The sequence below is a fragment of the Cottoperca gobio genome, chromosome 7 (genome assembly GCF_900634415.1).
Source record: "Cottoperca gobio chromosome 7, fCotGob3.1, whole genome shotgun sequence".
Taxonomy (NCBI): domain Eukaryota; kingdom Metazoa; phylum Chordata; class Actinopteri; order Perciformes; family Bovichtidae; genus Cottoperca; species Cottoperca gobio.
The window spans coordinates 11,931,750-11,944,533 of NC_041361.1; the positions used below are offsets into that span (position 1 = coordinate 11,931,750).

Genomic DNA, 12,784 nt, shown 5'->3' on the forward strand with positions numbered 1-12,784 from the left:
TGTAGAGGCGCTAAATCGCAAAATAACCGGATCTTACATCATGTTGCTTTAAATGTGGGAACACAAAAAGCTCTCTGTAGTTCCTCTTGTCAGCTCCACACACTGATTACACTCAGTTTCATCTTTGCTTGCTGTCAAATCTCATGAATCTGCACAATTTTACAGTAAATCTCAACGTGCAGATTAATTACCGCTTTCATTTGATTTATGGGTTTATTGTTAATGGATTTCTTTCCGCTGCCATATCCACTGAAACAGTGAACTTATTTACCAGCAGCTTTGTCCCCAACAAGTATCAGCCTGAGGCTTTCCCTCGGTGTCGACAGCCCTTTTCTCTACTTTGATATACATTATTCAGTGATTCTGCGTCAAAGAAACAGACACATGTGAAGTTAATGCATCTTTATTTGGTGCCACTACATTTCATAAGAAAGGACAAACTCAGTAGATTTAATTCCCTTTTCATAATAAAGCCTCATCCGTCTAGTGTTTCACTCTCATAGATTTATCTCTCAAAATATATTGAATTACCTACTCTTATGTACAAAGTTTCTCTACCGTGTTTGACCTTCTGAAATTTATTCATCACATTAAAATGTTAAGTGAATTGGATACATTAACACTATTTAGATTAGATACATGTACAATTTGGTTTGTAATCTGGAAGCAAGCACTGGGAATATCTTTTTACAGTTTAAATATCAAGACTCAGAGATCAGAGACTACTGCACTCAAAAACAAAAACAAGGATGCAATGTTGCTATTTAAAATATTAATATTTCCCCCCGATTTTATTGTTTTATTTATTTTTACAGAGCTTGGTTTTAATAGTAAATATAACTCACAACACAGTAGTCAAAAGGAAGCAACGAGGACCGAATGAGCAACTATTTCATTTTCATACCTTCAAACCTGCAGCTTTTGGTGTGACACAAATACTGAACTGCTGTAAGTCCACAACAACAATTTGGTGACTCGACAGTTGGGCGTGCATTGTGTTGCAGGTATGTACTGTTGGAGATGGTGATGTGCGAGGATCAGTCAAGGACCGGGAGTTGGCATGGAAGCGATGGCCTGAAGACGAGGATCCTCTGTTCTCCAACAGTACACTTCTCAGTTAATGCCAATAAGTGAGGGGTTAAGGTAGGAAAGGAAGTTCTGCAAAGAAGAGAGAAAAGAAATGTTCAAACATGTTGTAATCGTCTTAAATCGTGTCAAATCTGTTGCTTCTGTCTTTTAAACAGGGTTCCGTAGCTACATAATCTGAAAAGTTAACTTCCTCTGCAGCTTTGGGAGGAACTGTAATCACAAATCACTGCAGAGATTGCTTTGCAATTCTCATTATCTTCCTCATCCTCAGCGGCCCCAAATCATCTGTGGTTTGTGTAATGGTCAGAAGTTGTTGCTTGGCAACACAGGATTGCCAGATATGATTTGCTGTACGAAGGTTAAATTAAATTGTCAGGGGTCTGCCTCATCTGGACCCTATTACTCTGTATCAACAAAGTCCCCGGGAGTGATGTGATGTGGTGGCCGCGCACCTCTTTTCACTCTGGAGCTTCTTAGAAGAGACCACAATCTTTAAGGTTTTCTTTGATGATGATGTCCGTCACAGCGTTGAACACAATCTCGACGTTCCTTGTGTCGGTGGCACAGGTCAAGTGGGAGTAGATTTCTTTCACTCCCTTCTTCATGTTCAGTTCCAAAAACTGCGACTTGATGTAGTTGCTGGCGTCTTCGTACGAGTTGCAGCCTAAAACAAAACGAAGGGGGTGAAGAGGGGAGCGGATTCATGAGTTTTGTTGTGAGAGTTGTTGTACTCTGATCCTTACATCAATCCGTCTGCATCACTGTTTCAGTTTCTTTACATGACGTGAAGTTAATATAATTACATTTTTGCTCTCACTGTCTGCAGTTTTAATCTCAAGATTCCTTATTTGATCAATTTAGTCTTTTATTATTTGTTTGGGTCACTAGTGAATCTCAATCTGTTGTGCTCGTCTTCATTCTTGTGCTATTTACTATTAGCTCCTCAGACATTCCCTCACTACAGTCTCATATTAATCAAAGCTCACTTGTGTTTTCAGCTGACTGTGATGCACTCTCACAGCGTGCCTGACAGATGTAATCTCAGCATCTCTGTCCAACTAGCCTGATATTCTCACTGCTACAACAAACTTAGTCCTGTCAGAGCAACACAGTGTGCAGCAGCTCTATAACTAACAAACCATTAAAGCATTAAATCTTACCATCATAGTCGGGGAAGCAGATACTCAGGTGGACTTTCTTGATCTTCTCTTCAAAGAGATCCTTCTTGTTGAGGAAAAGCACGATGGAGGTCAGTGCAAAGAATCTGTGGTTGCAGATACTGTTGAATAGATGGAGGGACTCGTGCATGCGGTTCTGCAAAGGTCAGAGAGGAACAGGGTGAGTTTATTAGCCAACGTGTGTGTCGTCTCGTGCTTTACGATCAGCTAGTGGAGTCTTGACTCACCACTTCTTCGTCCTCTACCAGCACCATGTCGTATGCACTGAGAGCTCCGCAAAAGATGATGCAGGTCACACCCTCGAAACAATGGATCCACTTCTTTCTCTCTGACCTCTGGCCACCCACATCGAACATCCTGTTAATACAGAAAGTCACAACAAAGTCAGCCCTGGATATCACGCTGCTGTAAGCCAAGTACAAGTAACCCTTGTTGGGACTCACTGCTGTAAGGTTTAGTCCGTTTTTTCCTGCCCCTTTGTGACTCACCTGAAGTACAACTCTTTGCAGGAGAACTGTTCTTCAATGATACCAGTAGTTTTGACTCGAGATCGCAGCACGTCCTGCTCAGTGGGGAGGTAGTCTGGCTTGCCGATTCTCTCCATTTCATTGAGGTAGCTGAGAACAAACAGCACAGCAATCAGGACTCTGATACGAATTCATCTTTATCTATAAACAAGTAGCCAGCTGCCTCTTAAGCTTTACATGAAACCCCTCTACTGTATTAGACATGGACTCACTAGCCAGCAGAGTCGTTCAGCTGGTACTCAGCAGCTCTGTCAAAGGCGCCCTGCACACCAGTGTCTTTCCACAGTTTCTGGATGACATCAACCAGCTCAGCAGGCATTGTGCCCTCTTCAATGGAGTCGGACAAGTTCTGCAGCTTCTGTGCATTCTCCTGTGGTTTCAATGCACACAGAACAAAGATTCATCAGCACCGGCACAGTACGGGAACTATTTACTGTACGGTTTTATGTCAATGAAAAAGAACTCTTCAAGTTAATCATGTCTGGTGTAAATCTTTTAAGTGTCATATGAGACCTGAGCAGCGGTCGAGCCAAAATCAATGCTCAGCATCTCCATGCCTCTGATGATAGCCAGAGCAGACTGCAGGATGTTGCCATAGACGACACCTCTGAACTCCAGTTGTTCCTGTCTTGAGTAACCACCTTGATGCAGAATCCTGTACACAGGTAAAAGTGTTTTAGTTCAGGTAAAAGCTTTGCCAAACTTTGCTGCATTAAACCTCTGCTAAATGAGCTGGTTAGTAATGTATATCCCTAATATATAGACAAGTGTTGTATAAAACGTAATTGGTGGAAACTTCCATTAAAATAAAATGGAAGTACGAGGATCCTGCAAGTTTATGCTTGTTTTAGATTTCCACACATGTAATAAGTCAACCTACAGGACCTTAACTGGAGATGCTGCTCACAGCGCCCCCTTGTGGTGTCTCTTTTGACCTCACTCAGCTTTTGCTGCCAGAGTGTAACTTACTGCACAAAACAAATGCTGACAAATCAGAGTAAGCGGATGTTTTCCCTCTTGACCTTTTGTTAAAAGGCTTTACGGCATGTGAAGCGGACGAGAGCTGAGGGTGCTTTGACCTACTGGCTGCATGCCTGACCGATGCGATTAAAGAAAGATTCCATAGCTTTCCACTGACATGGTGAGAATGACAGAAAAAACAAATCACTTATCACTCATTTTAATACTTACTTCATTTGTTTTACAATGGTGCTTTTCCCTGACTCACCAGCACCTGGAAGATAATAAAAAGGTTTAGCAACAACAAATATAACTGCTGTGTTTCTCTTTACATGCCTTTGAGTAGAAACACACTGTAAGTCATAAACAGCCGAAGAATGTGCTTTGATAATGTGGTTCAATTTAAAGGAGAAGTCTGCGCAAAAATGCTGTGACTTTGACCCAAAGTGCTGTCTATCTGTTGGGATTGTTTGAGGATGATTTTCTGAACATGGGAAGAAAACTCAATGACATTTAGTTGGCACTGTACAACTCAAAGAGTTATGCTAGAGTAACATATCTTTATGGAAATTCCTAACAATGCTATTCAAGAAAATCCCTTGTGAACAGTTTCACTAATCACTGCTTTTGTATTAATGTTCTCTATCTCCATGCAAATAGATGTGTCAGCATTATAATCCTAAATTGAGCTTTACATGAGCCTGAGTTGAGCTTTAAAAACTATTTTTCACTTGTCCTAGCCAAATGTAAATAAGTATAAAATAATACACAATTTACATAAAACAGAGGCACAAAAAGGCAAAAATATATATGTGATGTAACAAACATCAGCAGCTAGAGTCAAGACAAGACCGTTGTCTGTGGCAGTTGAGAGGACAGATTTTAAAATGCATTCATTTATGTTTGTTTCAGCTGGTGTGGCTGTGAAATGATGGCGATCGTGAAGTTGTCGGTTCTCAGCTTCATGTGAAGCCTTGTGATGTTTTAAAAGAGGACACTAAACTGGCTAAAGAAACAGGGACAGCATAATCTCCTCACACAACAACAACAAAGCTGTTAGCATTGTTGTCTTGCTGAGCTATATAATGTAGTCTAATTTGGTCTTCCCTAACAATTCATGTCAGATTATCTGGAGGTTTTTGTACATTGAGCACCTCATGCTGTAACAAAAGCCACTGAGCTCCACTGTGTTGGCAGACATCTCCAAACGTCAGTAAATCACACTGCAACTCTATGAATAGAGGCAATCCCGACAGGAGGAGAAATATGTTTAATTTGAACAGCTTCTCTGAATGAAATATATATTGTGCATGCATTGTGCATTAATGCATATGTGGACTCTGGAGTTATGTTCAATTCAAGTCTCAGTTGTATGCGCTGTCTAAAGAAAAGCTTGCAGGCAGATCAGGCTCTCTGCAGCACTGTAAGCTCGGCCAGAAGGAGTTTATCACAGAGCAACTAAAGCTGGCTGTCCTGCTCTCACTGGAGCGACGTTAAGCTCTATCCTCAGATTTACTGCTTGAACATTTAAAGGCACTCATGTGGGCTCGCCTTCTCAGGGGGAAACTATCGGGTTTTCCCCCGCGAGCAACTCTTTGTGATGAGGTAGTAAGGATGGCACTGGGACTGGTTTTCATGAGCTGTGATGATTTACTGAAGAGTGCCTTTATCCTCTCTGTGAGTCATTATTTTTGCCTCATGCTCATTAGCACATGTGCCTTTAGGCTTTGCAGTGACATTAAAAGGATTTAAAGGGAGCTCTGTGTCCGCAAACATGTTGAGTTTAAATAGAAACATTTATTTCTGGCTCCTTTCACAATGTCCATCAGAGCCCACAAGATGGCACTCTTCTTATCTTTACCGTCTGACCTCTACGGCTAATACTCCCCTGAGAGTCTAGTGAAGTAGATATTAAAAGTGTTTCAGACACACAGACTACACTTTGAAAGAATAATGCAAAGTTGTGAGACATGAAGTCTACATTAAATACTTGATTTTCAACGTCCACCACGAGTGCGGCATCACAGAGGTCTCCCAACGATGAAACATGTCGTCATCTGACTTTTATTTGACAAACTTCTTGTTTTCATTTTTGTATTTTTTAGGTCACAAAATCCAACTCTTACACAGAATCATTAATAATCAAATTAATATAATTATAATTAAAACATTGTCTCCTAGATTTTCACAAGAAACAGTTTGTTGCTATTATAATATTGGTGGTAATAAAACACATTTCATAATTTCTGTGCGAGTTGAGGGATCAACGTGGATCTGCAGTAAACCAGTTAACTAATCGGATTGACATATCACTGCTGGCCTGGGATTCATTTAGACCAAAGGCTATGATTGTTTTAAGCACCCATGTCCTTCCATTACAAGTGACGAGTCATACTCTTACTGTTGAAAATATAAGTACATTTTGCAGCTACTTGTTCAAATTGAATATTTGTCGAATAAAAATAAAATAAAATAACGTTTTCAATGCTTTTATGGCTGATGCCTTTGAGATACTTTAAGTTATGCACAAAAACACAACTTAAAACAGCTGAACAAGCTCAAGCCTCTGCAGTATTTATATTACAAGTATTATTATATAATTATTATAAGTCTAAGCATAAGAAGCTAACATGAAAGTCTATTACAAATGTTAAAGTATACTTTTAAATCTGTTTTTACAAAGAATTCTTTCCTTTGTTAAATGCTCAACCTGTAAACGTATCTCTCGCTCTACCTTACTCCCTATAAAGCCCTCTTAGTTTTGCAAAAGCTTAAACAGACATCCCCTCTTTCTAATAAACTAATGTAAGGTTTTATCCAGAAACAAGCCTCTAAATCTTCTGAGCATATCTTACATCTAACTAAGCAGTGAGCAGCTGTGTCAGATGGCTCATATACATTTTTTTTGAAGATTATGCCTCAAATGAGTCGATGAACTCAGAGTGAAACATCCGCTCTTAACATACGAATACATTATTATGAATTCAATGATCTGCAACATAAATAAATTCAGATCCTGAAACTTAAAAACAATTGTTTACCTCTCAGGGTTCAATAAAAGCTGGCAAACCTTTTCTCACTCCCCTATTCTAATGTAATGTGTCATTTACACCTGTTGAGTGTTGGCTGACAGCAAGACCCCCGTTCTTCTCCGCAGACCTGAACTTCCACAAAATATTTTGTTCAATCGGAGATGGAAAATTGAAAGAAAATTAAAAGTTTGTAAAGCATTGAATCTTTTAAAGTGAGAACCCGTCAGTCTGAGCACTTTGCATCACCTGCAGTCTGAGACAAAAAGGAAAACTTGATGCAACAAGACTATTCATAAATCCACTTACCAAGCAGTAATAGCTTGACTGTTTTAGCATCCTTATCGGCATCTACCTGGAGTTGTTTTTCCAACTCCTTCGACTTTTTGTCCTCGGCGCTTGCTCCCGCACCCATGCTTTCTTCCTCCAGAAACTCAAGATCCTCAAGGAGAGAAATTTTGACGGTTCTTCTGGAGCAGAGTAGAGAATCTGGTTGCAACACTAATCGTGCTGAAAGGCGATTTCCGAGCGGAAGGAGATTGGGAGGGAGGTGCTTGAGTCCTTCCTTGGCTTCTTTCAAAGAGATGATCAGATGGTACCCTGTCAAGGTTCAAGTAAATTCAGCAGCTCTGCCAGCATAGATCCACCCTTTTAATTCCCTCAGTTTAACCCTCTTACTTAGGAGTGCCTCTTCCTGATTGGTTAGCCAATCCTATTAGTGTAATAAGGGTAATAGTGAATGATGTAAAGAAAAGAATAAAACACTTGCTCACATATTCAGTGTCAGTTGTCATTGTCAGTCATTGTTTTGTTTTGTTTTTGTAATTATTATAGAGTCTATGAAGAGTATATACACAGATAGGAAGGAATTACACTGCAACTGACTCTTTCTGCGCAGCTATGGTATATAAATTAGCTAAAAATAAACAATTCAAACTGTAATGCCATCATAGAGCCTCATCAGCCTGTTGGTATGTTTACTGTACATCTATATGGTTTTGACAAAGATGTGACTGGGATGAAGATGTTGAACATTTAAATCGATGTGTGGTTTGCAGTCGGTGCATACGTTGCTCTTTTGATCTACACTTTATCTTCTGCCTGTTGTACTCTTGACTTCAGTGTCGGTCACATGGACGAAGCAGGGAGGCATTAACCTCTCATAAACTACTTAGAGTTAAGACGTTTAAATCCCAGGTGGTGCGGTGCCTGCCTAAATTAAGCATCTGCCATTGTCACTGTGCTGTTTTAGTCGGGTCCCAGCGACATCCTGATCTAAATATGTTTCCCAATCCAACTTAACTAAAACTATCTCGTAAATTAAAAGTGTTTTCTGAGCCAGAGCAAGTTTGTAAGACAGGAGGTAGGATGTTACGTGCATTAAGCGTGTTCTTGCAGGATTGGAGCAGCTGATCTGTGAGCCGGTCAGCCCTGTGGCATTGATCTTTGGAGGTCAGTGGGCCTGGTCTTCAGGGCTGTCATCTCCCTACGTGTTAGAGGACTTACACTGAGATAATGTATCTAAGTTTATTCATTCAGTCAGAAGATGGGTCGCTAATGTATATTTTTCCCAACAATGCGCGTCATAAACAAAGTGTTTACAGTGTTGTTTGCTTTGGTTCATAAACTTTAGTGTCAACAGCCTTTTAGTTAAGCTCTTTAATTTGTCCTTTGCTTTAAATATGTTGGACATTGAGTTTTAGAAGTGTGATCAAAGCATAAAGCATCTTTGAGACAGTCGAGCTGAGTATTACTGATGTACTGACACTGCTGTGGAACATTTGCTGTATGTGATAGGATAGGTTTACATTTTTCAAGTTTATCTTAAAACAATGTCCACATGCCCATATGTACACTACATCGAAAGGGTTATCATCATCTTCCCATGTAAGTGATGAGGGACAAAATCCACAGAGTCCTCGTTCTGTGTAAAAAAGAAACAGGACATTTCATACTAAAAAGACAGATACGCACTCGGTTTGATTAACTAGAGGCTGCGTTAAGAGACTGACAGTTCAACGTACCTGCTCCTGACACTCTTTAAAACCTCCTTTAATGGAGCCGTAAAATCAACTTGGTAGATGAATTTATCTTTATTGCTTCAACATATGGAGATAATATTATTAGAAGCCTGTGTGTTGTGTGTTTATAAACATGTTGAGACATGTCTGCTTATCATTTATTAGTTTCACTGGCTAAAGTTAGACGTTGGTTCTGTTCAACTTCAGCAGTACATCAGCAGTATGTCGGAGTCTTTAAATCAGGAGATTCAGTTTTGGAAACGCACCCAGCTGCTGTTTAACTGCACAGCCCCATGACCCCATAAAATATAATGAAAGCAGGCTGCGCCAGTTAAACCTGGGGTGGATGGGAATTATTGTATTTTTAAAAATGCTTTTTGTAAACCTTGCACTCAGTGTTTCCGCATGTTTTTAACGTTCTCTGTAAATTGTGAGGAGCAGGTATAAGAGAACTTAGTCTGGGAGCCAGTTTAGTGACGTAAGGCTCAAATTGGCTCAGGGGGGAGCTAAAGGATTGACAGGCCGGGATCTCTGAAGAAGAAAAAGTGTGACTGAAGGTGAAAACAGAAACAACAATTTCACAAAGTTACACAGTGGCTTCAAAAGGTCATCTTCATAAAATCTTTGTTTCCTGTTTTTAAAAGGTGCAGGCATTAAAAAAGTATATTTTAATGCCTGCATATATATATATATATATGTGTGTGTGTGTGTGTGTGTGTTTGTGTGTGTGTGTGTATATACATACATACCTGTATAATTTCATTCCAGAATCTGCTGTAACACAAACCTAAAAAAACAACACCAATCCTAAACATTTCTTGTCAGGCGTACATGTTGTACATCAATGCATCAAAAAAGCAAACCCCACTTTCTCTTTCATACTGTCATCAGGTCATAGTCCCGTTCATTGATGAGATACCGAGCATTAAACTCATGTCACTCTACCTAAACATGTAGCGCTAATTTGCCTGGGCCAGGGTGTTTCAGGTCTAAATCCCCAAACTCTTCCAAGCAGGCTAATCGCAGTACCACATCTACTGATGGCGGCCAATCCCATTAGGAGATGGATGTCGTAGCTCCACTTTCTGCTCAGTCCCTTGTCTCTGATCTGTTGACAAGATTGCCCGCAGAGCCCTGGATCATCTAAGAGGCAGGGGCTTAACACATTGTCTTCTAGGGGGGTGGGTTCAGGCAAACTGAGGATTTATAAGATTTATGTTTTTAGCAACATAAGTTACTAATACATATCACGGTGCAGAAAGGATGAATGTGGATGCTGCTTTTTGTTTACTTGTCAAAGAAGGTCAAGCTGGTGGTTCACTGATACCTAATCCACATCGTTAGTAAAACACCAACACTTGCTTTTTATTATCACAGTGAGCTTTTAATGAATCATCAAACACCTCGTATTACAGCCATAATACACAACAAAGAGCTGGTTCCCTGCATAAGGACTTCAGTGAGGTTGCACTATAGAGCCCCTTTGAACAAACACTTAAGTAGGGAGATAAATAAGCAGATAGATGATCAAAAGTCTCTGTTAGATCAATGATATTCCCCCAAAACTGGTGAAATCCAATCACTTCCCATGTTGGAATCAAGCTGGTAACTTGTGTTTGACAGATGAATCCTCCTTTACTTTCCTAAATGTGTGTCGCGTGGTGATTACTTTGTAAATCCTCTGCAGAATACATAACTCTGCATGCTTTCGTACAAGTCTGCAAAATAAACAAGTGTACTCCCTCTGATGAGGACTGGGGGAAGCTTGGTGACACCGTCCTGTCGCAAGATGTTGTGATACTCGCCGTTAATCCTCTTACACAAAACATCTCGTAACTCCATCATATAGCTACCATTAGCAGTACAATTATAAAGGATGACTTATAATATAAAGCATGTTCATTTTTCACCAAGCTTTTTGAAAATATAGCAATTTGTTTTTTACGTTTTTATATTAACACGCATTATACTCAATAATAATGTTCTTATAACAGAATTGAAAAAAAGTGGACTGTGCATTTGTAATAATATTTTTCTGTGACTTACTTTCCATTATGTATCACACAGGTAAAAGGACACTATCTATCGTATTTATACTCGCAGATTTAGTGTTTAGTGAACTTCTACATTTCTAAAAATAAGAACAGGAATTGAGATGACCCACACGGCAAATGTAGAGTGCAGAAATTCATCTTAATGTATCATTAAAATACAAAACAGAAACAGAATAACGATGCTCTGTTCACACCGCCTGAATCTCACATGTGTTTCCTCTTTCACTCACCAAAAACATCTCATTCAAATGTTTCTGTGTTCATGTCCTGTAACCAGCTACTGCACGCAGAGTGTTTCCATGCTGTTTGCACACTGCATGCTAGGGATACTCAGTAAAAAGAACAAATTCTCTCCCAATAGACCTTTTTCATTGCAGACATTTTGATATGACATAGTAGCAAAAGCACTGGTGTGTTTATTAACATTAAATAGAACTGCATTCCACTTAGGGCAGGCCCTGGTGCTGTGCATGCTGGCTTACTAGAATAGTTTACTCTGACACTTAATGTAACGGAGCCAATTTCACCTGTGTGTTTCCTACTATGACAAAACATGTGCTGTGAAAAAGGTCTATTCTCTCATCAATGGCTGCATGTATATATGCATGCCATTGGGAGAAGCTCTGTGTGCTCAAGGTCAACGTATATTGTCCTGTAGCTGAAGAGGGATTAACCCCCCAAGACAGATTAACTTTAGAGGCAACGAGTGAAAGGAAGTCCGAGTTCCTGAGACTGGAATTAAGGTGATTTTGTTCATGGATACAGTACATCAGAGTCTTTGTCTTCATCCATTACCTTCTCTATTACTGTCACAGAAACATTTGTCTTAATCCTTATGCATCACTACGTGCATTTGTCTTTATCTTTCTATAATATCCGCTGTGTTAATGCATATGACGTACACTTTGGAAGAGTGTGAGTTTTTTGTGTGTACAACCTTAGCTCCTATAGAAGTCTATAATTAACTGTACAGCCAAAATACAGACAGTCAAATATCCCCCCTTTGAAACCAGAATTTTAATCCCACAGCCATTACGGCATAAAATCATGCATTATATTATATCAAGCTTTCAAAATTGTAGTTTTTATTATTTTCCACCAGATTGAGACATTCCCTCATGTTAGTCTTATCGCTGCTGTATCGTGTGGTTGATGCAATGTATTAAAACATAAATGTTGCTCCTAATACTTGACATATTCTAGACTGTGAAAATATTTCAATATAAATCCTCCCTAGTATTAGGTATGCAGAATTTGTTTTATTTCTTGTGGGGGGGTTCATAACAAACAACAGTGGTAGTATATAAACTAACTGGCATTTAAATATTTGTAATAAGGATTTTATTTTTGGGGAAATATTCTATATAATTATTATATTATAAAATAAAAATATTTAACATTTAAAACAATGTTAATAAATAAGTGATTTGTATAGTATACAGGTGCATCTCAATAAATTAGAATATCGTGAAAAAGTTAATTTATTTCATTAAGGAGGCCCAACCAAGTACTGAGTGCATTCATGAACAATGAATCCATATAATATATGAGATATATGAGAAATAAATAAACTTTTCCACGATATTTTCATTTATTGAGATGCACCTGTATATACAGTATTTATATATCGTTTTTGGACACAGACAATTTTGTTCCCTAAGGACATCAGAGCAACTTTTTAAAGGGATGCGCACAGGTTAAGACGTCTGCTGCTCTTCATCACTGACATTCGCTGCATGAAACAACAGTAAAATTCAGAGCACCTGTGTGAGGTATTTGTTCTGTGTTTTTCTCATTTATACGATGATTAAAATGTCATTATTAATGAAAAGAAAGTAGGTTGCCCAAAAGGCCTTCATTAGAATAGGTTTGTGTTTGAGGAAATATTTAGTTTCTCAAAAAGAATAGGGAACTATATCAATAACA

General features: G+C 39.0%; 1 protein-coding gene across 1 annotated transcript; it reads right to left on the reverse strand.

The window, feature by feature from the left end:
* Window positions 1-462: 462 nt before the first annotated feature.
* Window positions 463-7,198, reverse strand: gnat2 (guanine nucleotide binding protein (G protein), alpha transducing activity polypeptide 2). The gene is made up of 9 exons (XM_029436270.1): window positions 7,093-7,198; window positions 3,986-4,028; window positions 3,308-3,449; window positions 3,007-3,164; window positions 2,756-2,884; window positions 2,495-2,624; window positions 2,250-2,403; window positions 1,542-1,753; window positions 463-1,158 (listed from the first exon to the last, which is right to left on the reverse strand). Exons 1-8 carry the CDS (start codon window positions 7,196-7,198, stop codon window positions 1,563-1,565), a joined length of 1,053 nt encoding a protein of 350 aa, XP_029292130.1. The 3' UTR covers window positions 463-1,158; window positions 1,542-1,562.
* Between the last annotated feature and the right edge of the window lie 5,586 nt (window positions 7,199-12,784).

What these genes read in the sequence shown, in the direction of transcription:
- gnat2 (XM_029436270.1), bottom strand. Translation starts at nt 7,198, where the DNA reads ATGGGTGCGGGAGCAAGCGCCGAGGACAAAAAGTCGAAGGAGTTGGAA. An exon ending in TTGGCTCGACCGCTGCTCAG is followed by an intron (nt 3,165 to 3,307) that starts GTCTCATATGAC and finishes TTGAAACCACAG; the next exon opens with GAGAATGCACAGAAGCTGCA. An exon ending in TGCAAAGAGTTGTACTTCAG is followed by an intron (nt 2,625 to 2,755) that starts GTGAGTCACAAA and finishes CTGTATTAACAG; the next exon opens with GATGTTCGATGTGGGTGGCC.